The 26,089-nt window shown below is 53.0% G+C and overlaps 1 protein-coding gene across 2 annotated transcripts in view; it reads left to right on the forward strand.

The window, feature by feature from the left end:
* Positions 1-6,526, forward strand: part of SDK1 (sidekick cell adhesion molecule 1) — a 518,297-nt gene extending 511,771 nt beyond the window's left edge. For both annotated transcript variants that reach the window (XM_047779450.1, XM_047779449.1), the window contains one exon: positions 3,069-6,526. In XM_047779450.1, coding sequence (XP_047635406.1) covers positions 3,069-3,314 — 246 coding nt within the window. In that variant the 3' untranslated portion in view covers positions 3,315-6,526. The remainder of the gene's footprint in view (positions 1-3,068) is intronic.
* The last annotated feature ends 19,563 nt before the right edge of the window (positions 6,527-26,089 follow it).

The raw sequence follows: 26,089 nt of genomic DNA on the forward strand, positions 1-26,089 counted from the left end.
GGGAGGACCCCCAATACCGGGGACAAAATCCCGACCCTGGCCTTCAGTCTTCAGATGACCGTGAACCCTGGCCCCCATTGTCAAAGCCAGGGATCACATCGCTGTGGTCCGACCCTGAGCGTTCTGTGAATTTTCATGAGAAAGGAGACCTTCGGTGTTTCGTTCCTCTGAGCTGCAGGAAACGTAGAACCAGAATCCGCGAGTGGACAAGTGACAGACCCGCCGCAGGGACTGAAGCAGGCTCCTCAGCGTCTCCATGGCCTTCGTCCTCTCTCCCATCTGAGTTGACACCGCGCGTCGTCTTGTGAGCTCCTTGGAGGCCCCCAGAAAACAGGCGAAGAGGAAATTTTAACCAAGAGCCGAAGACAAAGGCGCCTGACCTCTCATCCGACATGACACTGGACCACCACCATTGAGGCACTGGGCCTTTCCCAGTTGGGGACCGTGTCACGGTCAGGTGACGTCCGCGGCAGGGCCGGGCAGCCCTGGCTGGACCCCATCACGTTTCTGCAGTGACATCTGAGGACACCCACAATGAGTCTCCCATCAGCTCAGCTCAGGGGCGGCAGCCTCAGAACCAGTTGTCAAACCAGCTTTTGGTTTCAGGGCGTCGTGGGCTTGGCAGGGACCGGGGGGGCAAGGGGGGGGCGAGGGGGGGGGCGGGCTTGGACGTGGCTCCCAACGCCCAGGGCTGCACTGCACTTTCTTCCAGGACTCCTAACTCCCACTTCACAGGGTCACGGTGCAGGGACAGAGGTCACAAGCGACAACCCCATGAGAAGCCAGGGCTCCGCCCATCATTGTCACCGTCACTGTCATCCGCTGGGTGTCCTCTGCATCCGGGGATGTGTCGGCAGAGGACTTCGTAGCCTCGCTTCCAGGGAGCACTGCCTCCGCCAAAGCAGAGGATGCACAGCTGGGCTCAGCGGCCCGCAGTTACGTTGCTGCAACACAGTTGAGGTGTAACGGCCTCAGCATTCCAGATCTGCAGCTTAGCATCACGTTCTTGGGAATAGTCCACTGAACGCCAGGTTTTCCGTCTGTGTCTGAAAAATCACAGGAATCTCTGGCCCTGCCGTGGGCATGAGGGGTTTCTGCATAGCCTGGAGGACAAAGGCCAGCTCCCTGGGGGGCAGGGAGGCCAAGGTCAGAGCAACCGGCTCCGGCATGGCCCACTGGGCTGTCACCCTCCAACCGCCAGGTGAAGGACAGCAGCAGGCAGGTCCCTCATGGCAGCAGGGGTCACTTTGTCTTCATGAATCTCTGGGGCCAGCAGGCAACCGTGCCTTCCTCCTCCTTCCCCCGAAACCTGGCTGCTGTTACAGAATCCTCCCAGGCTTCCAAGGAATACAGGTTTCCTAGGCCCCACCCCAGACTCACTGAATCAGGAAAGCAGGAGTCACGGCCCAGAAGCCAGTGCTTTTCCAAGACCCCCTGGAGATGCTGGGCCCGCACTGGGGGCCTCTCACTCCCTTATACCACCCCGGCCACTGATGCCCTCTGAGGAGAGAGAGAGGGCAGGAGTGACTGCACCCTTGACAGCGCGGCCACTGGCGGGTGAGGGGCAAAGCAAGATGCCAGCCTGTCCACTAGTGGTGCTCCGCCCCGCCAGGGTACCCCGAAAGGGGAGGGGCTTTACAATAACCACCTGCCCCCGTTCCTGTCCCCTCCTTGAATCTAAAATGCTGGAAGCCACTCCACCCTGTCTATAGCCCTATTTTTGGCATACGCCTCTGTGAGATCCCCAAGGGCGAGGGAATCCCCTGTGTTTTCCGGGTCTGGGGAGCGTCTCTGTGGCCGCTGTCCCAGCAGAGCCCAGCCAGTCCTGGCTCCCCCCGCCCACCACCACCAGGTGAGGGACGCTCCCAGAATCCCAGAGAGGGTCCCAGGACCATCCTGCAGGCCCAGGACAGGGAACCGGAACCCTCCACGCTCTGGGGAAAATACGTGAGCTGCTGCTGTCTAGGTCCGCGGTCCTTCCTGCAACGGAAAACCCACTCCCGAGACAGGACTGCGTATGAAGCAGTCAGGTGGACCCAGCGGTCTTGGTGGAAACTACTGCTTTGTTCTATAGAAAGAAAGTGGTGGTGGGGGGGGTTCCTGCCGTGGCTCAGAGGGTTAAGGGCCAACGTTGTCTCTGTGAAGATGCGGGTTCAATCCCTGGCCTGGCTCAGGGGGTTAAGGATCCGTGCTACCGCGAGCTGCAGCTTAGGTCAAGGAAGCAGCTTGGATCCCCGTATTGCTGTGGCTGTGGTGTAGGCGGGCAGCTGCAGCTCCGATTCCACCCCTAGCCCAGGGACTTCCATGTGCCGCGTGTGCGGACCTAAAAAGAAAGAAAGAAGGGGAGAAAGGCCATCAGAGGGACTGATGTTTAAACACGGACAGGCTGCCCGCTTCCTCCGGCAGCCGCTCTGGGGTCGGGCCGCTCAGCGCCTGGAGGGGGAGGGTCCCTAGTGCATCAGACATCAGGGCGTCCTGCTCGTTCAGAGCCTCCTTTCTCAGCCACCTGCCCTCAGAGGTGGGCATGGATGGGACGGTCCCTGGAAATGTGCCGGCCACGACAGGCAGGCCCCCTCCTCACCCCCGGCGCTCAGAACGGGATCTGGGTCTGTGAGTCTGCACGGAGGTCTGGGCTGGCTCGGGCCCGGGCCCTCACCCTCCGCTACTCTCCTGCCTTCTGCTCCAAGAGGACACACAGCACCCCCTGAGGCGGAGTAGACCCTGCTGGGAGGGAGACGGAGTGTAGACCTTCCCGGGACCTGCTCAGGCACAGTGACCCTGTGCGGGAACAGAGAGCTGGAGAGCTGGGAGACGCCACGTGGTCTGGCTTGGCCTCAGCAGAGGTGCCAAGCTCAGCCTGGGCCCTGGGTCTCATGGAGGAGGGCGGGGTGGGGGGGTGTCTGTGCGGACTGTGTTGGGGGGTGGGAGGCATCCAGGGATGGGAGGACGGTCCCCTTCCCGGCCATTCCCGCTTGCTGCTCAGCCCCCTGCCCGGCGATCACCAGCCCCCCACGCCCGCCCTGCCCCCAGGCCCCGGGCGCCCGCTGACTCTGCTCTGCCCTCCGCAGGGCACCGACTCCGAGTCCGAGGACGCGCCCCCCCAGCACTCCTTCGTCAACCACTACATGAGCGACCCCACCTACTACAACTCGTGGAAGCGGCGCGCGGGCGCGGCCCCGCACAGGTACGAGGCGGTGGCGGGGGCCGAGGCCGGGCCGGCCCCGCACGCGGTGGTCACCACGCAGAGCGCCGTGTTCGCGCCCGCGGCCCGCGGCGCCCGGACTCCGCTCACCGGCTTCTCCTCCTTCGTGTGAGCGGCGCGGAGGCGAGTCCGTTTCGGTTTAAGACAATCAGCTCCAGGAACCGAGCGCCAGCTTTGGTGTAAGAGCATCTGACTCCTGAGGATTTTACCGACGTGTGAACACGAGATTTCAATTAGGAGAGGTGTTTGGGTTTGGTTTTTTTTTTTTAATGGCTTTTTGTAACATCGCTGCTGGAAGCGGGGTTTCTTTGTTTCTCTTTTCTTTCTACGAGAAGGTGTATTTCACTGGGGCAGTGGCTTGGCACCCCGGACCCGGACCTGGACCACGGGCCACCTGCGGCCTCCCCAGTCCCCCCGGCTTCTGGTCTTGAGCCACCTAGGAAGGCTGGAGGGGGAGGGAGAGCGGGAGTCGCGTGAGGCCTTCGCCTCCTCCAGGACGCCCCTTCTCGTCTCTACCTCCTGCCAGAGAACCATGGCTGGCCTGGGGCTCCATCGGCCACCACTCCGCTGGGCGCTGGCTCCGGGCCGTGAAGAGCAGCCGTCCCAGCGGGGCCCGGGGCCTCCCAAGCCGACCGCGTCCATCTCTGAGATGCTATCGCTCAGGAGTTGCTGGGCGAGGAATCCGCTTGCAGGTTCCCAGCAGTGGGGCAGCCGTCGAAGGTTCGGTTGTGTGTCATTCCAGGAGTGAAATACCGGGCTCTCCCCTCCAGTCCTTTCTTTCAACCCCATAGCGCAGGAGCAGGAAACGACTTCCGTGGCCCCCCCGCAAGCTCGCCCTTCCCGTGAATTCACAGCACACGCCTCCCCGCCACCCCCAGAAAACAAGACAGCGTCTGCAGAATCGCTTGTTGTGCAAGAGGTGTGCGTTGTTAACCAGACGATTTTTTAAATCTTTTTATCTTTTTTTAAAATATGTCACATGAAATGAATGAGTCTCAGCTGTCTCCAGGTGCCTTTTTATTAATGGTTTAGCTTTGTACGTGGGAAAGACGAAGAGCGACAGTGTCTCCAAATAAAGCGAAACAGCTCTGAGAAGAGGGGTCCCCAGTCCCCCCGTGCCTGCCAGGCCCCCCACCCCCCTACCCCGTGCGCGTGGCTCTGGTCTTTCCTGGAGCCTCCTTGCTCCCGCCGCTGCTGTGACTGCGGTGCTGCTGCGTCCCCTGACCCCAGGCCAGCTCTTAGCCTTAACGGGTTTTCTGGAAACCTTTTCTTTTCTTTCCTCGTTCTTGTTTGCTTTTGGCTTTTTTAGCTGAAAGGAAAGAGCATGAACTACGTTGAAAGTCTGAAAGTCCAAACTAGAGGTGCAGGGATGGCTGCTACTGCCAGCGCGGGCAAGCCCAGGGGCTGCGGGAGGGCCTCGCTTCCCGCCTGCTCAGCAGGAGCCTGTGCACACCCCCAGGGCACAGCGAGCAAGTGGCCTGCCTGTCCCAGAGGAGGGAGTGGGCGGCCCAGCGACTGGCCACTGCCAGCAGGGAGGCAGCCTCGTGGCTCTTCTCCCTCCGCCTCCTGGGCAGAGGTCTGTCTGGACCCTCTGCTATCAGAGTTGCTGGGTGTGGCCCGGAGTTGTTGTTGTGTGAAAAAAAAAAAAAAAAAAAAACCCTTTTCTGTTTGAGTTTTGTGTCGGTGACAAACCCTTTTGCAGTTTCTCCAAAAGTAGGGGTAGGGGGTGTGGATAGGTTCTCTCCTCTCTCCAGCCCTCCCTTCCTTTTTCTAAGCGGAGGGAAAACATTCTAAACCAAAAATCCTAGCTGCTCTGCCCAAAGCCTCTCCTGCATGAGAATCGCCCCCACGGGTCCCTGGATGGGACCCGCCTGGGGCAGGGCCACCTCTGTCCCCCTCGGCCCCAAACGGGCAGGTGGACAGGAAGCCGTGAGGCTGCAGCTCAAATTTCTCGGAAGCCGAGCGATGGACGGAGGCCTTGGACAGACACCGCCTTCCGTGCTCTGCTCTCTAAGCCATACGGACGTTGCTTGCATGTGGGAAAGGGCTGAGCTGTCCTGGGAGGAGGATGGCTGGTTTGAGGTGTGTTTCTGGCTTTGGGGTCTTTGCGACAACACGACGCATCCTCCCGGGCTCCGTCCTTCTGTGCGCTCTCTGCTTGGAGTGAACCTCTTGGGATGGAACTGTCTGTGCAAGGCTGTGACTCGAGGCTGCGGATGTGGGTGTTGGTGTCTCTGCTCCTCCCCTGGCTGGGGGCTCTGGGCCGAGGGAGCCAGAGGGACAGAGTGGGTTAGATTTCGGCCTCCAGACAGGATGGGCACTGGGAAGCGTTCCTAACCTCTCCTATTTAGGAAGGGGGCACAAATAGCACCTAACAGGAAAATGGATATTGGATTTTAATTCTGGTTCCAAAGAAAAAGGACAGGCCACGTTTCTGTGGCCAAGGCAAGGAGAACTGTACTGTCCTGCCTCCTTCTGCAGCGACCCCCTGCGGTGTCTCGTGGGCAGCGGTGGCTGAGTCCCCCAAGGTCCCATGACACGCAGGAGAGCTGCGCTTTCTGGGTGAGGGTGACGCAGCAGAGCAGCCAGCAGGGCCACGCACTCTCTCTGAGCTGCGGGGCCAGGTTTGCATGGAGCTCTGGGCGCTCCCCGCACAGGTTCCCAGGCCAGTGGGCGGCAGGGGCAGGGCAGTGGGCAGTCCTTGTGCCCAGAGGGCAGGCGTGGAATGCGTCCCCTTGAGCTCCCGCACCTCCTCCTTTTGAATAAATTTGGCCCAAACTGAGCTTCTCCTTCCCCAGCCGAGCTTTTAAGGAACACTGATAAATGTCATCTCGGAGGAAGACGTGCGTAGGGCAGCGTGGGCAGAGGCCGCGAGAGGTGGGGGAGGAAGACACGCACTTCTCCGCAGGCGCCTTGTGGCCTTTGACCGAGACTGGACTGCAGCATGGTGTTTGCGTAGTGGTTCCTAGCATGGTTTTCAGTTTTTACGAATTCCTGGCACACAATGTAGTTTATTCTCCCAATGAGCAATCAATCCAAGTATCCAGATGCGGCTCTCTGACTCTGCATCCCTGTAGCATGGACCGTCCGAAAGGTGGGAACAGGTGGACATCCAGGAACTGAGCTGGTCTGTGGGCTGCCTCATTCCCTGTCAGCTTCACCTGCTGGTTTAGGTGGCATAGGTCACTCCTGATATTTTCCCGGCAACATTTTCTGGAATTGTGCGGATTAAACTAGATCGCATTAAAAAGAAAAAAAATCTTGTAGGAAGACAGAGAGGTGCTATGGGTACGATTTTTAATAAAAACATCATTTTGTTCCTTACGCGCCTGTGATTTTCTTCAACGAGCGTTGATGATGCCCCCCATGAATTCTAGGGCTGTGGGTCAAACACTGAGACGTAACCCGGGTGCTGTGCAGAACCGCACGTTGTCCCGGGGCCCCGGTGGAGGCAGGGGTGACATGCAGCGGAGGTGAGGTCAGACGGCTTCAGTTCGAGCCCTACGGGGCCTGCGTGGACAGCAGCCACCCTCAGTGCTGCCACCTGCTGGACCCCAAGAAGACTTCCCGGGCCGGGAGGGAAGACCGCTCCTTGCCGACCTTAGCCTGGCCTCCTGAGGACGGGCAACCCCTCCCCTTCCCAGGAGGCCCCGCGGCTCGGGCGGTGAGCCCTCCCTCCCCTCTCGTCCCCTCCCCTCCCCTCCCCTCCCGCCCGGCCGGCCGCGCGCTGCGGGCCCGTGGCTGCAGTACCAGCATCCGCCAGCGGGGGCGCAGCTTTGCCCGCAGGTCCCGCCAGCCCCATAGGGTCGTTCTCCACGTGGTGCTTAAAAATCCCAGGGCCCGCGCCGGGCCCATTAACACAGTCTCTGGGCGGTGGACCCACGCACCCAATTCGGGGGGTCGGTGGGGGATGGAGCAGCTGCCCAAGCGATTCCCAGGTGCCGCCATGGAGGACGTGCGCTGGGAAGGCGGGGGCCGGGTTCAAGCAGGAGGGCCCGTGGCTCCGACGCGGCCCCTGTGCCCCGGAAGCGAACGCTGCTCGGACAAGCCACAGGTGAGAACACTCTCCTTTTCTCTTCTCCCCTCCATCCTGCCCCCCATGAACACGAGGTCCCCATCTGCCCGTGTGCCAGTATTTTGGAAATTGCCGCTGCCGTGTGAACAGGTCGCTGGCTTGTGCTGCACGCTGCCATTCCCGGGGGGTGGGGCGGGGGGAGGGCCCGCACAGGACTCCCCAGGCCCAGTGAGGCAGGCACCTCAGGGTCCCATTTTGCAGATGAGGAAGCCGGCCCGTGTGAAGCATTTGCCCCAGATAGGCAAGGGTCAGACGCAGGTCCCAACGTGGGCACCGGCAGCTGCAGAATGGGTGCAATCACCCACCACCCGCCTTCCAGAGGGCCGTCCGCCTACCCCAGGCTTTCCTCCAGCCCCAGGACAGCAGCTCGGGAAGATGGATGGGTCTGCTGCCCGGCACCTAGGCAGAGAGGAGCCCGGAGCTCAGGAGATTTTAATCTCCCGGCATCCTTCTTTCCTCTACCAGTAAAGAGAAAACGCCTGAGTCAACTTGCACAACTTGGCCTGTTCTGTGCAAAGCCTCGCCACTGTTACCATTACTTCAGCTTAACTTGGCCTGAGGCTGCAGCCTACTGGCCACCTGGAGGGGTCCTGGTACCTGGGGGCCATGCTCTGAGCCCAGGCAGTGCCCTCCCTCCACTCGACGGGTGCCTGTAAGGGGCCTCGGCAGCAACTCAGGGGGAGCCCTGAGCCCCCGGGAGCAGCTGCATCCTTGGCCTGGACCCGGGAGAAAATCAGGCCTCATTTCCAGCTGAGACAACCAGACGGTGCCTGTTGTAGACAAGATCCGCCAGGCAAGCAGGGCCGAGTTCACAGCCCTCTGTGGACCCAGCCTTAAGCACGTTTTCCACAAAGCGAGCCATTTCCAGAACAAAAAAAGCCACTCTGAAAATCATGACTGATTCTTCAATGGCTCCAGCCCAGAGTGGCCTCTTCTTGGGAAGCCATGCCCACCACCCGAAACGTTTGGGATGGACTCGGGTAAATGAGACCAGGGACCAGAGCCGCCGCCTCCTGCACGGCCTCCCGACCGAGAGGAGGGGGGGGACCCCTGCCCTTCCCAGTGGCTCCACCTTCACAGAGCACCCACTGCGGGCAGAGGAGCCCAGGGCGCGGGAGGCCCAGCGCACAGAACAGGCGGAGCCAGGAGGGCTCCTGGGGGTGGTGTCAAGGCCTTGCCGTGCTCTTGGGAAAAAACTGAGATACTGGCCACAAGCGCGTCCGTTCACAAGCAGGTGTCAGAGATTTGGGTGTGTCATGAAGCGAAGCCATTTCAGATACTCTCTTTGGAAGCCAGAGACCCTTTTGCAAACCTGATCAACCAGCCTGTTTTCCAAACACGATCCGTTCGCCAGACGCCCCTTTTAAAGTGCTTTGAACATGTCCCTGGCTTTGCTCGTACAAGTACCTTTGGAGTTGCCAAAATCTCTTTCCCTTTAACGGCTGGAGTCAATTAACAGCCAGCATGGGTGAGAATGCCAAGCTGTTAATTGTGGGCTTTGAGGTCTTAAAATGTCCTGCGTCTCCTCAGATAAGACAATATTCTGCAGTCATTAAACAAACCACTACATTATGGGGTTGAATCTGATCCAGACGCAACTATTTTAGTAGAAAAAAATTTCAGGCATCCTGAAAGCATTTCCCTGGGATTCTCCAGCCAGCAAACAGCATGAGTCGCCTGCGGACGTAGCAGGGCCCGGAAGACCCTGTGGGACCCCCACAGGGAGCCCAGGAAGAAATACCGTGGACCCCCGAGTCTGGAGGGGAAGGGCCTCTGCCTCCCTTGGTCTTTGGGAGCATTTGCTCTAGAAATTGAGAGCTGGAGGATTGAGGACTTGCCGCTCCAAAGATGAGGGGGTCACAGAAACCCAGCCAGCCAGTGGAGAAAGGGGTCCCCCAGAGAGGGGGCTTTGCCTGCATCTTCATCATCCACTCCAGTGGCGCCCACGCTCTGCCCCATGTGGGCCCGGCCCCTGCAAAGCCCAGAGATGAGGCCTTCCTCCCCAGGGTCACCCCAGCACTGTCGTCACCCCAGGTGAGAGATGTGCAAAGATCTTGTGTGTACGTACTTGCACGCGCGCACACGCACACACGGTGGAACAACTCCAGGAAGTTGGAACACACAGAAGGCGGAATAGCTCCTTTGCAAGATGAACAGTCTTGGTAACAGTCACCCCTGGGGAGGGGATGAAAGGAGAGCCACCAAGTCGAGTGCACCTGACCTTGGCGCTGTTTGCGTTTTTCACCAGTTACATAGATTATCTTTTTTAACGAAAAAGAGGAAAATGGAGCAGGGCTGGAGCTCTGAGCTGCTCGGGTCACCGCCCGGCCCCTGCTCCCCAGTGCGGGTCCGGCATCCTGGGCCTTGGACAGCAATGGGAATTGAAGATGATGCGCCACTTCCCAGCTGTGTGGTCTTGGGAAAATCGCTAGACCTCTCTGATTTTTTTTTTTTCTCTATCCCTCAAGGTGATTTGGAGGCTTAAGTGAGAAGTGGGTGGGAATATGGTCTGTGACTCCGAAGCTGTGTCAGTGTCGCTTTATTCCTGTTGTCACCACTGCCCCCATCTCAGGGCATCTGAACAAGACGTGGCGCCCACAGAGGGTGTGAGCCATCCCTGCCCGGGGCGGGTGTGTGTGTGTGTGTGTGTGTGTGTGTGTGTGTGTGCAGAAAACCCAGACACCGGCTCTGACTACTCAGGCCCCCCCGCAAACACACTCCTGCTCGTAGGTTTAGATGAAAGCAGCCCCATTCAAAACCAAGTCCACTATGCAGGGTTCAGCCAGTTATGTAGTCACCTGTCACCTGGGGACAGCGTATGGTCTTTGGACTGAGAAATTGTGCCTTGGGTCAGTCCCACTTCCATTCAGAACTGAATCCTGGGAAGTGTCATACTTTGCAAAAAATCATTTTTGTTTGGTTTTGGTTTGGTTTTGGGGTTTTTGTTGTTGTTGTTTGCTTTTTAGGGCGGTCCCTGTGGCACATGGACGTTCCCAGGCTAGGGGTCCAATCGGAGCTATAGCCACCAGCCTACACCACAGCCGTAGTGACTCAGGATCCGAGCCACATCTGCGACCTACACCACAGCTCACGGCAACGCTGGATCCGTAACCCACAGAATGGGGCCAGAGATCAAACCTGCCTCCTCATGGATACTAGTCGGGTTTGTAACTGCTGAGCCACAACGGGCACTCCTAAAAACTCTTTTTGAAGTTTTAGAAATACGTTATCTAAGTCATGACTTGAAAACTTCAGTCGCTAAGCCCCACTGTCCCCAGCCCCTGGCACCTCTTTTGCTCCGTCCTGCCCTCCTTGTCCCGGGCTCCTGGGTAGCCTTTAATTCTGATGGCCTGTCACGTCGGGGACAATCACCCCTGAATTTGGCGTCTGAATTTCCTGTCTCCTCTGAGCGAATCAGAATCCACCTCTTACTAAACTGCCAACGCACTGTAATCCCAGTGAGGCTACGCGGAGCCCTGGCGCCTCTTAGCAGAGATGCCTGGAAAGCAGGACGAGGGGTCCCGGGGGGAGAAACACACAGTCAGACGAGGCCGTGGACGTCACGATTCCCGATGCCCACGTGGCTCTCAGAAAGGTGGCTGTTTGGCCAGTCCCGCCACCAGCCAGTCTGTCTGCCCTCTTTGACGTCCTGCTTCCTTCGTGCCGACGGGCAGAGGGACCGATCGCCAAGCCAGGGCTTAGGAACGAGCCAGGCCAGCAGGAGGCAGCTAAACAGAGGACGATGGTGGGGCAGGCTGGCCGGGACTGAGCACGTTCCCGGATTCTCACTGTGGCCGAGAGGCACAGGCTTTGCAGGGCCGTCCTCCCAGTTTACAGATCTCCAGGAGCTACCGTACCCCTCCAGAGCTGTCCAGCCCCCCAGGCTCTCCCCCGCTGGTTATAATGTTGCTGCGGGAGCGTGGAGGGCCTCCCTGCGTCTCTCTATGGAAGTGCACCTGCGTATGGAGTTGTTTCCTGGAGCCGTGCGTGCTCACCTGCCAGGGGTAACTTCTAACCTCTCCAGCCTCCTCGTCAGGGCCTCGCAGAGGCCCCGTGGGGAGGTTCACGAGACATTCTCACTATTTCAGAATGCACCCCCCCCCCAAAGTTATCTCTTTTCCTTCGGCTGTGCAGCCTCTGCTTTTCCTTCAAATGGCATCAGTGTGAAATAAAGCCCCACACGGGGCGGGGGGTGCACTGCAGCAGAGCCAGCGGTCTGGATCCACGCCCAGGTCCCATCCTCCCTGGCCGTGTGGCCTGCGGTTGGTTCTCCTGTCTGTGAAACGCTTGAAGTGCTCAAGGCGTAGGGTGCCGTTGTGATCGAGCCCGATGCGTCAAATAATGATCGAAGAGAAAGCAGGTTTTGCTGAATAATCGTTCCCTCCTTCAGCAGATGAATGCTGAGCACGTCCCACCGTGGTCCAGGTGCTGGGATCCATCAGCGAGCAGACCAGACACACCTGCCCTCCTGGTGGACCTGACTTTCAGGTACGGGGAGCCCCGAGGGACCAGTAGGTGTAATTCACGGTAAAGTGCACAAGGCTGCTCGGTGCTGATAAACACACCAAAAACAGAAACAGCCCCGGGACAGGAGATGGGGCGTGGGGGGCAGGAGGGGCCGCTGGCCCTGTAACCAAGGTCATGAGCCGCAGCCTCGACGATGAAGTGGCTTTTCATCAACCACCTGAAGGACCCAAGGATGCTGTTATTTGAGAAAAGGTAATTGAACTTGCTAAATAGGGAAAATCTTCCTGAAACACGTTCGCGATGGGCGGAAGAGCAGCGTGGCTCTTGAGAGGAGCCCTTGGGAGTCCAGAGCGTGGGTCACTCTGCTGTGGGTTTGTCAAGCCAGCCCTCGTGCCGAGGAGTGAAGAGGCAGAGATTCCTTCTGGGCAACAGGCTGGACCGCTGCCCGGTGGGGCCAGGGCGCTCGTTGGTGTAGATCTGGGGTTTGCACACAGCAGCCACGGGCCAGGTGCTGCCCAGCCCCCTGCCGCTTAATTTTTTTTCCTAACAGCTGGATTGAGACACATGCTCCGTGCCTTTCAAGCGCGCAGGCCCCCGGTTCTGACTGGTCCATCTCCAGCATCGCACGGCTCTCACTTCGTTCCCGTTTCAGGATGTGTTCCCTGTCCCCAAAGGAACGCTTACCCCGTTAGCCGTAACTCGGGCCTGCCCCCCTCCCAGCCGGGACGACCGCAGATCCGTTTCCCGCCTCCACGGATTCGCCTCTTCTGGGCATTTCATATAAACGAGAGCGCACCATGGGTGGAGTCTTGTGAGCAGTTGCTTTTGCTGAGTGTGGTGTTCGTGAGGTCCCAGGCTGTAGCCTGTGTCCACTCCCTTTGTTGTTGTTGTTTTGTCCAGTCCTATTCTAGGGTGTGGATGGTCCTTTTTTTTTTTTTTTTTTTTTACCCGCTCAGCAGGTAATGAACATTCCAGTTATTTCTGGGTTTGCTCATTATGGTCAGTGCTGCCGTTTGCTTACAAGGTTTTGTGTGGACGTAGATTTTCATTTCTTTTGCGCGTGTACCTGGAGGTGGACCTGCTGGTGGCGAGGCAGGCGCCTCTCTGTTTCGCATTTTGAGGAGCTGCCGGACTGGTTTCCCATGTGGCTGCACCGTTTACTCCCATCCTCAGAGTCTGAGGGTTCCCGTTTCTCCACATCTTTGCCAGCACTTGTCGACGCTTGTCATTTTCTGGCATTTTCCTCCCAGCCATCCTGTGGGTATAAAGTCGGTTTAATTCGCCTGCTCTAAAAACCGATGCTGCTGAGCAGCCACAGGTGCTTATCTGATGTGAATGTATCTTCTTTTGAGAAACGGTTATTGAACTACTTTGCCCAAGTTTACACTGAGCTACTTGTCTTTCTATCATTGCTTTTTGAAAGGTTCTTTGCATTTTCTGGATACAAGTCCCTTATTAGATATAGGATTTGTAAATATCTTCTCCCATTCCGTGGTTGTATTTCCACTTTCTTGATGGTGTCCTTTGAAGCGCAAAAATGTTTAGTTTTGATGAAGTCCTGTCTTTCCTTTATCTTTTGTGGTTTCAGTGTCTCGTGAAAGAACTTATTAGGAACTCATTGCCCAGCCCAAGCGCACAAAGATTGACGTCTTTGTTTGCTTCTAAGAGTTTTATGGCTTGAGGTCTTACGTTTAGGCTCATGATCTGCTTCGAGTTAATTTCTGTGTATGGTGTGAAGTACAGGGTAAAATTATTTCTTTGGCTTATGCATTATCATGCAGTTGTCCCAGCACCATTTGTTGAAAAGGCTATTCTTTCCATCATTGAATTGTTTTGGCGCCTCTGTCAAAAAAAAAAAAAATCAATTGGCTATAAATGTGAGGGCTTATTTCTGGATTCCCAATTCTGTTCCCTTGAGCTGTATATCTCTCCTTGTGTTAATACCACACTGCCTTGATTATGGCCAGTCATTGTTGAAATTGGGAAGTCTGGCTCCCCAAGCTTGATTCCTCTTTTTCAAGATTGTTTTGGCTCTTCAAGATCCTACATATTTCCAAATAAATCTTAGGCTCAGTTTGTCAATTTCTATGGGGGGGGGGAGAAAAAGCCAGCTGGAATTTTGATAGGGATTGCACTGAATCTGTAAATCAGTCTGGGGGATGTTGCCATCTTAACAGCATTCAGCTTTCCGATCCATGAACATGGGATGTTGTCTCATTTATTTAGGCCTTTAATTTCTTGGCAGTGGCGTAGCCCAGCAAACCCTACCCCAGCCAGACAGTCAAGTTTAATGTCAGTGGTGTCCTGCAGACAGCATGCTCCCCTGATTTGAGCTGGTGAGGTCATTTCACCTCCGGGGTATTCCCCCCCCAAATCCATAACCAGTCTAGTTATGAGGGGAAAAAAATCATAAAAACTCCAGTCAGGGGGCAGTCTACAAAATACCTGACCAGGACTCCTCAAAACTCAAGGTCTAAGAAAGAGAGAGAGAGAAAGGGAGGGAGGGAGGGAGGGAGGGAGGGAGGAAAGAAAAGAAAAGAAAAAAGGAAGTCAGTTTGAGTAACTGTCTCCCACCAAGGAGCCTAAGGAAACATGACCACGTGTGATGAGGAAGCCGAAGAAATCCTGGACCTGAAAAAGGACCGTAAGGGAAATCCAGACAAAATATGGGGTTGAGTTACTGGTCATTTATCAATGTCGATTCCCTATCTGTGGCAAATATGCGAGGAGAACATAAGACATTAGCAGTAGGGAGAAAGGGTGTGGGCTGTGCAGGAATTCTCTGCACGCTCTTTGCAACTTTTCTGTCAATCTAAACTCAAGAGGATTCTGTTAAAGTTTAGATTTCTAAGTAAATTATGCCTGTGTAGTGACATGGAGGGATTCCTGAGACATGTGAAAGGGACAGAACAAGTTAGACGGCAGTCTTTATAGCGTTTGCCTGTTTATAGAAAGCAGAACCGTACATTTCTAGATGTGCATTGTGTGTAGGTGAATACAGAGGGTGTGCGGTCCCTAAAGAAACAACTAGACCAAGAAAAATAATTGCCTCTAGGGAATGACGAGAATGGGGAAGGGAGGTGTGGCAAGGGGCGTTACGTGGTAGAACAGAAGAAGGTACAGAAGAGAGACTGCTGCTTCCAGAAAAATGGACTAGACATGCTGGTGCTCTTTCTCCGCTAAGTACAGCTGAAATCCTGGATGTTTGTATTTTTTAAAAGAAGACGACGACGGAGAAATGGAGAGGTGGTCAGGGATCTCGGCCTCAAGGAAGGACATGAGTTTTCTGGGTTTTCTTTGGCTTCATTCTGCCCCCGCTTGTCCTAGGACACCAGTGCGTTTGGATCACACAGAACCCCCAAAAAGCCTGTCCTCCCCAGACAAAGGACCAGGAAAAGGGAGCCTAGCAAAACAGAACACATCTTAACAATAACTCTGCTATTCCAGCCAAACACCACAGAGACAAGAGGGGGTCTCTGGCTCCTGCCAGCAAAGACCGAGTGGGAGACCTCCCAACACCCCCCTCTTCCCTCCTGCTACCACCTCACAGTTTCGGAGAGGGCCACGTGGGGAGCTGGGACGGTGCCAAGATCCCACGGGGCGCCTGGACCTCCGCCATCACCTGGAGGTGGCAGGGTGTCCTCTACCTCCCCGAAAGGAGTGGGGGTGGTGCCAGGGAGAGTCAGGACGTTTCCTACCACGCCGCAGTAGCGCGGCCACCCCCACCTCCGCGTCAGCAGAGGCCGCCTGGGAAACGGGAATGGGGAGCCGAAAGTGCACCCCCATTCAGCTGTAACAAGGGACACCTTCACGCCCAGGAGACAACAGCTGATGCTACATGGAGCCTGGCCTCCCACCCCCCACCTGGCAGTAACAGGCAATGTCCCCTGCCCCCATTTTAAGCCCTGATAAAAGGTAAACTTTAAATAAGATACAGAGCCCCAGAACACAATATCCAAAATATCCAGGTTTCAGTTGGAAATCACTCGTTGTACCAAGAACCTGAAGGACTGTAAAATGAGTGAGAAAAGGCAATTAACACACACCACGGCCAAAATACTACAGTTCTTAGAACAATCCCGCGCAGGTTTTAAAGCAGTCATCATAAGAAGGGTTTGATGAGTGATTACAAATACACTGGAAAAAGTGAAGAAATTGAAAGAGTCAACAGAGAAATAGAGGATGTAACAATCACATGGAAAGTTTAAAACTAAAAAGTGGGGCAAATGAGGTGTACCCATCGTAGCTCAGTGGTTAACAGATCCAACGAGGAGCCACGAGGTTGCGAGTTCCATCCCTGGCCTCGCTCAGTGGGTTAGGGATCCCGTGTTGCCGTGAGCCATGGTGTAGGTTGCACACACAGCTCAGATCCCGCGTTGCTGTGGCTCTGGCGTAGGCTCCACTTCAACCCCTAGCCTGGGAACCTCCATATGCTGCGAGTGTGGCCATAAAAAGACAAAAAAAAAAGAAGAAGAAGAAAAGGTAGGGTAAATGAAATAAAGATCTCAGTGGAGAGATTCAGCAGCAGAAGAGAGAGGCCAGAGGAAAGCATCAGTGAACTTGAGGACAGAACGATGACAATTACCCAATCTGAACAACAGAGAGAAAGTTGACCAAAAAAACAAAATGAACAGAATCTCAGAGACATCTGGAACTATCACAGAAGACCTGACATATGGGTCATTAGAATCCCAGGAGAAGATGAGAAAGCAGGTGTGGCCAAAAAGGCATTTAAAAAAAAAAAATGGTTGAAAATTTCCCACACTTGATAGAAGATGGAAATATCTGTGTTCAAGAAGCTGCGTGACCCCAAAAATAAACTCAGAAGAAATCCATGTCAAGATACACAGTCCAGCTTCTGAAAACTAAAGATTAAAAAAAAAAAAAAACTTAAAAACAGCCAGAGAGGAGTTCCCGTCGTGGTGCAGAGGAAACGAATCTGACCAGGAACCTTGAGGATGCAAGTTCGATCCCTGGCCTTGCTCAGCAGGTTAAGGATCCGGCGTTGCCGTGAGCTGTGGTGTAGGTCGCAGACGCGGCTTGGATCCCGAGTTGCTCTGGCTGTGGTGTAGGCCAGCGGCTACAGCTCCGATGCGACCCCCTAGCCTGGGAACCTCCACATGCTGCAAGTATGGCCCTAAGAAGCAAAAAAAAAAAAAAAAAAACCAGAGAAAAAGGATACATTAGCTATAGGGGAACATATTTGAAATGACAATGATTTCTCATCAGAAACCATGGAGGCCAGAAGAGAAGAAGGACACAGTTTTCAAGCACTGAAAGCAAAGAATTGTCACTTACAGTCTTATATCCAGCAAAAGCATCCTTCAGGAACAAAGGAGAACAAAGACAGTCTCAGATTAAGGGAAATTGGTAGCCAGAAGATCTCTAAGAGACACGCGAAAGGAAGCACTTCCGACAAGAAGAAAATGATACCAGCAAGAAACTCAGAACGTGAGGGAAGAACGACAAACAGGGGAGAGCATGGAGCTGTGGGTAAATTGGATGGGGTTTCTTCTCCTGTGGGTTTTCCAAGTTGTGTTTGACAGTTGAAGCAGAAATTATAACACTGTCTAATGTGTCCTCATTTATGTAGAGGAAATATTTAAGACAGCTATTTTACAGGCGGGGGAAGGGAAGGGATGTAAGGTTTCTGCGCTTTATTGGAACTGGTTAAAATGGCAGCGCAAATAGACTGTGGTAAGTTATGTACATATAAATAATTCAAAAGCAACAACTGAAACAACTAGAAAGACATACACACATAAAGTGCTGTAGGTAAAAAGCCGTGCATGCCATTTGAATCATGCTTGTGTCACCCACAGGAAGGCAGAGACAGGAAAACCAAAACGACACAGAATGAACTGCAAGAAAAAAATTCCACGGCAGTACTAACGCTGTAATAGTGATTTTAAATACACACAGTCTGCATATACCAAGTGTCAACAGGATTGACTGGGGCGGGGGGGTGGGGAATGACCAAACTATAGGCTGTCTAGACTAAACTTATTTATAGTGATGGAAGTAGGTTGAAAGTATAGGGATAGAAAAGTATTAGTCAAAAGAAAGGAGATGGAGCTATATAAAATCAGATAGAGTAGACTCCAGAGTGAAGAAAACGACCAGAGACAGATGGGGGCATACATACGTCATGATTAAAGGGCAGTCCAACAAAAAGCCATAACAGTCTTCCACACAGAAGTGAAATATGTCAGGGGAGTTCCCGTCGTGGTGCAGTGGTTAACAAATCCGACTAGGAACCATGAGGTTGCGGGTTCGATCCCTGCCCTTGCTCAGTGGGTTGACGATCCGGCGTTGCCGTGAGCTGTGGTGTAGGTTGCAGATGCGGCTCGGATCCCGCGTTGCTGTGGCTCTGGCGTAGGCCGGCGGCTACAGCTCCGATTCGATCCCCTAGCCTGGGAACCTCCATATGCCGCAGGGGTGGCCCAAGAAATGGCAAAAAGACACACACACACACAAAAGAAGTAAAATATGTCAAAGCCCAAACTGACAGAACTGAAAGACCATTCTACAATTAAAGTCTTCCGCACCCTTCTCTCAACAACTGATAGAACAGCTAGATGGGAGAAAGTTGGTTTATGCAAAAGCTCAACAGCAGCATCAACCATCAGGTTTAATTAACATTTATAGAAAAAGCTCCATTTAACAGCAGCAGAGGACACATTCTTTTCAAGTATTTACAGAACCTTATCCAAGACAGATCGTATCCCGAACCATAAAACCGACCTCCCTATATTGAAGAACATTGACGTCCTACAGAGTGCGTACTCAGAGCACGATGGAATGGAGCTGCAAATCAATAATAGACAGGAAGAAATTCTCCAGACATTTGAAATCTAAAAAATGCAATTCTCAATAATCACTGGGTCAAAAGGACGTCTCAGGGAATGAAAAAATTACATGTACCAGAATTAAAATGAAAATACCTATCAGTGCGTGGGTTGAAGCTAAATCTTCTGAGAGGGAAACTTATAGCACTAAATATTTACATGAAAAGAAAAGACATTGTCAATAGTTTAATCTTCCACCTCAAAAAAATGAGAAAAATAAAACTAAAGCAAGGAGAAGGAAGTAAATAATAAAGATGAGCTCAGAAATCAAGCAAATTTAAAATGGGAAAATAATAGAGAAAAGCCTGCAAGACAAAATGATGGTTTTTTGGAAAGTTTAAGAAATTTGACATACCTGTAGCAAGACTGACAAATAATAAAAGAAAATACATAATTATCATGAAGAAGACAGGAACTATTATTTCAGATCCTGTCAGCATCAGAAGAACAAGGGACTGCTATAAATAGCACTGCCCACTTCAGTTTGACAATTTAGATGAAATGGATTAATTCTTTGAAAAGTACTATCTTTCAAACTCAGTATGAAATAGATCATTTGCATAGCCTCCCAACTATTAAGGAAATCCGTAATTGAATTTTTAATTTAAAATATCCTAAAAAGAAAGCTCCACGCTGAGATGGTTTCACTGGAGAACTGGAGCAACTATTTAAAAAACAATTAACACCGAATCCATAGACTCTGTCCCAGACAATAGAAGAGTGAAACTTTCTGCCGCAAACCTATGAAGCAAATATTAGCCTGATGCTAAAGTCAGGTGAACACCCTTCAAAAAGAAAATTGCAGATCAATTAGACTCTAGAGACAAATTCCTAACAAAAGATTAGCAAGTAGAATTCCGCAGTATATGCAAAGAATTATGCACTCTGACCAAACATGGTTTATTCCAGGCATGCAGAGCTGGTTCGACATGAGAAGGTCCATCAACATAGTCTGCTACATTAGCTAAAGAGCGAGCCCATGATTACATCAGTTGATGCAGGGAAAGTATTTGATAGAACGCAATCCCCATTCACATAAAAACTCTCAGAAAATTAGGAGTAGAGGGTAACTACTGCAGTTAGTGAGAGGATATCTGCAAAAATTCTAGAACCAGCACCATCCTTAAAGGTGAGGACAGAATGCATGCCCCTTAAAGTTGGGAACATGGCAGGGACGTCCACTCTTACCACTGCTATTAAACATAGTTCTGGAAGTTCTGTCCAGAGAACGGAAGTCAAAATGGAAAGAAGAAATAAAACGTTCCCTGTTTGCAGACAATGTGATGGTCTGTGTGGAAAATCTTAGGGAATCTATAAAAAAAAGAAACTTGCACAACTAATAAATGAGTTCAGCAGGATCTGTGTACAAGAACTGTATACAAGATCACTTTATAAGTGTCAGTATACTATACACCAGAAGTGTTTTCTGTCCTTTTGCAATGCCTATGATAAAACATAATACCACTTATAATTGCTGAATGATGAAATACATAGAGTGAATCTAATAAAACAAAGATAAGACACAGATGCTGAAAAATAAAGACTGCGGATGAAAGAAATCAAGGCAGATCTAAATTGATGGAGAGACATACCATGTTCATGGACTGGAAGATGCACGTAGGAAAAAGTCAGCCCTACCTAACTTATATGCAGACCTAACATGATTTCTGTCCATATCCAACATGATTGTGTGTAAGGCAAGATTATTCTAAAATTCATATGATAGAAAACTGACAGAACACGGTAAACCAGCTATAATGGAAAAAAAACAAAAATCATTATATTAAAAAAAAAAGAAAAGAATCTAATACCCACCACTTGACCACGTATGGACCTGTAAGGTGTTTGTCACTTGGAGATATTGCATCATTTTTTATAAAGAATGTCCGTCGTCATTGGGATAAGGTGTTTATTAATTCAATACAACGCCCCCAATTTTTTAAATAAATAGTAAAATAAAATAAAATTCATGTGAAAACCTGAAGCAATTCCAAAAAAGAAGAACCGTGTTCCCTAACTTTAAGACGTTATATTGCTACAATAATCAAGACTGTGTGCTCCTGGTGAAGGATTAGATATGTAGCTTCATGGCACCAAATAACCCATAAGTAGTTCCACGTTAGTATGGCCAACTGTTTGTTTCAGGGGTTTTTTTGTTTGTTTGTTTGTTTGTTTGTTTTGCTTTTTAGGGCCACACCTGAGGCATGTGAAAGTTCCCAGGCTAGGGGTCAAATTGGAGCCACATCTGTAGCCTACACCACAAGCACTGAGCAAGGCCAGGGATCAGACCCACATCCTCGGGTATACCAGTCAGATTTGTTTATGCTGAGCCACGATGGGAACTCCTGGCCAACTGATGTTTGACAGATGTTCAAAAGCAAGTCAATGGAAAAGAGAAATTCTTTGGAAGAAATGGTGCTGGAGGAGCTCCCGTCATGGTGCAGTGGTTAACAAATCCGACTAGGAACCCTGAGGTTGTGGGTTCGATCCCTGTCCTCGCTCAGTGGGTTAAGGCACAGGTCTGGCATTGCTGTGGCTGTGGTGTAGGCTGGCAGCTGTAGCTCCGATTAGCCCCCTAGCCTGGGAACCTCCATATGCTGCAGGTGCGGCCCTAAAAAGACACACACGCACACATAAAAATAGGTCAAGCCGTGAAGAAGCATTTCACCAAAGAAGAGATCGAGACGGCAGAAGAGCCTATGGAAGGATGCTCAGCATCACCAGCCATTACGGAAATGCAGGTGAAGACTCTGATGCGGTGGCCATACCCACCTATCAAAGCAGCTACAGTGAAGACAGCGGTACCACCAAAGGCGGGTGAGGATATGTGAAAACCCGGATCTCCCCTGCACCGCCAGTCGGAATGTAAAATGCTTCCGCAGGGCAGTTTCTTGAAGAAACTACGGATGCCATCAGTGCAGAAGCCGGCAGCTGCACTCCTGGGCGTTTATCCCAGAGAAACGGAAGAATGTCTTCCCCAGAACCTTGTCCTAAATGCCCATAGCAGCTTTGTCTTTGTCATAGCAAAAACAGAGACCAAAAAACCCTGAAGCAACCGGAATACCCCTCAGTAGATGAACGGTTAAATGAGCTGCGTTCTCTCTGTCCAACGGAATGGGACTCAGCAGTGAGAAGGAGTGACCTGCTGACACAAACAGCGTGGATAGAGCTCAAGGGCGTTGTGCTGAGTGCAAAACACCCGTCTCAAAAGGCCACGGGCTGGATGCTTTCATTTACACACCATTCTTAAAAGCAGGTCTGTGGGTGCCAGGACTTAGGGGTGGCGAGGGCGGGGAGGTGGGTGTCACTAAAAAAGGTAGCAGGCGGTGGAGTTCCCTGGTGGCCAAGTGGTTAGTGATCCAGCGTCGTGAAGGCTGAGGCTCAGGTTCAATCCCTGCCATGGGAACGTCTGTGTGTCTCGGGTGTGGCCAAAAAAAAAAAAAAAGGTTGCAGGAGAGAGGTCTTTGTGGTGATGGAACAATTATGTGTTTGGACTTGAGTGATGGTTACCCAAACCTAAAAGGGATGAAGTGTGTAGAACTGTACACGCGTGATGTGCCAGTGTCTGTTTCCTAATGTTGCTGTCACCGGGGGCTTGTGCAACGTGTCCCCACTGGGAAGGTGGGACGAGGGGCAGTTGGAGCTCTCTGCAATGACGTGTCAACTTCTTGTGATTCTAGGACCATCTTTGAATGTTTTAAAAATCCCAATGAAACAATCTGACAGATCTTTTAGGAGGGCTGCATGAAATCAACGAGGGATGGCACACTTGTAGGGGAGCTGGAACCCTTACGCCCTGCTGGTGGCACTGTAAAATGATGCCACCACTTGAGAAAACAGTGCGAGGGGTTCTTTAAAAGGTAAACCTACACCTCCCTCGCCGGCAGGGGCATGAGTTTCAACAACTGGCCATAACCCTCCCGAGTGTGGCTTTTACGCCCCCTGCCTCTGTCCCCATCTGCTGGACAGAACTGGGGTTCCTTCTTCAACCCCCGCCATCTCCCCGCATCCTTAAGACATGACCACACGCACATGTGCCCCCCAGTTCCTCCCGCCAAGGAAGAAAGGACGCAGGTAGGCAGAGACTCCCGTCCTTAGCTTCCCAGCCCTTCAATGCACTCCGTCCGGAGTGGACCGTCCAGTCCAGCAGCCACAGCCACACGGGGCTGCTTACATTTAAATTCATTAAAATGCAGCTCCTTGGTCATAGCAGCCACCGTTCAAGGGCTCGGCGGCCACGAGTGGGTCATGGCCACCGCATCCGACAGCGCAGGTGACCGCACCTTTGATGCGTCGCAGTAAATTCTGTTGGACGAAAACCATCTTCATTTGAGCCTCCCTCCCCGTCACAGGTGCGGGATATGGAAACATACGTTTTTGGTTTTGTTTTTGTTTTTTTTAAGAAATTGGGTCTTCCTGGACCCAGGCCTCTGCCTTTCATTGTGATATTTTTGGAATCAAAAGGCCAGTGTGTCAGAGTCATCTTCCCCAGTGCCTGGGACTCCGTGGCCGGTCCCAATAATCCTCGTTCATTTGTCCTCTGTCTTGAACCCCTCTGAAGGGAGGAGGCAGGGTTATAACGGCAAAGAGGAAGGAAGGCTGGACTGGCTGGAGAGGGAGCTGGGACCCCTTGACAAGCCCCTGCCCCGGGTGGAGTTATATCCCGGAATTCCAGGGTTTGTCGTTTTTAAGGTTCTGGAAGCCCTGCCTGTGCTCTGTGCTCTGGGCGACCGCAGCCTCTTTGCATCCAAAGCTGTCTCAGCAGCGAGAGCACAGGCACAGCTGGGGGCGTGGAGGCTGCTTCTCTGCTAAATCCACCTGCTGGAGCTCCGTCCCACCTCTTGGACTGGTTTGCAACTGCAGGTGCCAACTGATGCTAGGTTTTTCCAGGTGGAAAAGTGACTGAACACCAGTGCTTGGGAATACTTCCTGGGGGCGTCTTCCTCGCTCAAGCGCTGATCGTTGCCGTTAATGCCTGCGCTCCTTCTGGACCCAACAGAGACTTGGGCTCGTCCAGTGTTTTCCAAATATCTGACATTCATGTGCCATCGTCACTAATTTTGCCCATCTCCAAATACGATCTGTGCTATAATTCAGAGCATCATTTTCTTCACGTCAGCCTTTTATTTCCTTAAACCTAAATCACCGTAGCTTTCTCTTACGAAATACTGTCTTAGAAATTCTGCACGTATGTCCTAGCTTATGTTTCTCTAACTTTTACCTTAAAATAGCTACCATTAGAGTTCCCACCGTGGGGCAGCAGGATTGGTGGCGCCTCTGCAATGCCAGGGTCCCCGGCCCGGCACAGTGGGTTAAGGTTCCGGCATGGCCGCACCTGCGGCATAGGTCACAGCGGTGGCGTGGATCTGATCCCTGACCCAGGAATTCCATATGCCGTGGGGCAGCCAAAAAAGAAAAAAAAAAAGTCACTCTTAACCTAAAGAATGGTTGCCCACGTAGCACCCCCGTCACTGATGGCCTCTTTGGGAAACAGTTGATTGGGAGACGCAGAGTCCCGCGTGTCTGAGCCACGTGGATGCAGCCGAGGTCTAACAGGTCTTTCTTCTTCCCTGGGGGGTTTTGGAATCTGCGCTTTTGAAGAAATACGGCAAAACATGCAGATGAGCCTCTGAGCCCTAACCCTCCTCTGTCCAGCCCACAAGGTAAGGCGGGCAGGGGCGCGACGCGCTGTGTGAGCCCAGCCATCAGCCGGTCTGGGAGTGACCACAGCGAGAGCAGAGTGCTGGCCGTTGTCATCCGCTGTGTCCACCCCCGCCTCCCTTATCCTGGAGGTTCAGAGGCATCGAGTGTCATCTTGAAAGTCCATCAGCATTGGGGACCACAGCTGCGTGCAGGTCCCTGAGTCGGGCAGAGGGCGAGGGCCCATATTTCCGGAACCTTCTTGGATTGGGTGAGAGCTGAGTTAGATCTTGAGAAATACATAGGTGTGGGTAGAAGGTGGCCACAGGGAGCATCTTGGGGTCCAGTGGGGAGCTGGTCCAAAGCAGGTACAACCCCGGGAGGACGTATACAGAGGATGCTGAGTAAGCCAGGGACCCGGTGGCCCCGGGTGGCCGCAAGGTCGAGCAGAAGCTGCCACCACCTGTCACCACCATGACCACCTCCTCTAGATGCATCTCCAGGATGCAGGCCCAGGCCCCGGAAGTGTCCCTACGAAGGCGGACTCTTCCTTTAAAAGGCTTCCATGTGAGAGCCGCGGCCTGGGCAGCGCCATGTCTGCGAGGCTGGTCCTGCCCCCGCTTCCGTCTCCCTGCATCCTCTCAGGATTCAAGCAAAACACACTTCAGGGCTGCTCCCCGGTGTTTTCCACTGCGAACTTTGCAGCCGGAGATGTGGTATTGGACACCAGAGTCCATGTATCGACAGCTCTTTCATACAGTTAACCTCAGGGTCTCTTGAAATCCCCATTTTAAAAGAATCAGAAATGCCAAGACTTCAAAACCAGAAGCCAGCTTCGAACTCCTTCTGTGCTGCTCATTCACTCACCAGACTTCTTAAGGGCCTTTGCTCCGGGTCAGGCGCATTGCTAGGCACTGGGCTGGGAGGAGCAGGCAGAGGTCTCGCACCCACAGCCTCTGTCCCTAGGGAGCTCGTGGTTCTGCGGAGGGGAAATGATTCAGAGTCAACACAAGGCCGTGCGAGTTCTACGGGGGACCCAGGCCACGCCGGAAAGCCACGTCGAAAAGGTGGTGTCTGGGGCTCGGAAAGACGCGTCGGTGTTGGCCAGCCGGGAAAGGAGAGACGCTCATTTCTCACCTGTTGGAGTGGCGGCTGACAGGGTGAAAGGCTGGCATCACCAGGGCAGGTGAGGATGTGGAGCAGCTGGCATGTGGACGTGGTTGGCGAGAGTGTCATACGGCGCCCCCGCTTTGAAGCCCGGCGTTTCCTGTAGCTCGTCACCCACGCGCCCTGGGTACGCGACCCCGCCGTTCTCCGCCTCGGTATTGACCCGAGAGAAAAGAGAAGGTGTCAGAAACAAACGGCTTGCGCGGCACTGTTCCGGGCAGCCTCCTTCGTTAGGCAAATGCTCGTGCACAGAGGAAGGGTCGGGCAGCGATGGATTCGCTTGCACAGTGGACCAGGTCCACGCAGCGGACTCCTGAACAGGGGGCAGAAACAAACCGCCGACACCCTCAGCGAACGGCATGCATTCCACAAACTGCGTCGTGCCGAGGAGGCCAGACGCAGTCGAATACGAATAATGAGACGTCATCCATAGGAAGTCCCAGACCCGACACAACAGTGAATCTAAGGTGATGGGAATCAGACGGTGGTGGTTTGGGGATGGGAAGCTGAGTGATGCCTCGACCATAACTCTCTAGGTGACAGACACGTGCACGTCTTATTTTTTTTTCTCTTTTTTTTTTTGTCTTTTTGCCATTTCTTGGGCCGCTCCCGCGGCATATGGAGGTTCCCAGGCTAGGGGTCGAATCGGAGCTGTAGCCACCAGCCTACGCCAGAGCCACAGCAACGCAG

The sequence above is a fragment of the Phacochoerus africanus genome, chromosome 5, assembly GCF_016906955.1.
Source record: "Phacochoerus africanus isolate WHEZ1 chromosome 5, ROS_Pafr_v1, whole genome shotgun sequence".
In the NCBI taxonomy this organism is placed as follows: Eukaryota; Metazoa; Chordata; class Mammalia; order Artiodactyla; family Suidae; genus Phacochoerus; species Phacochoerus africanus.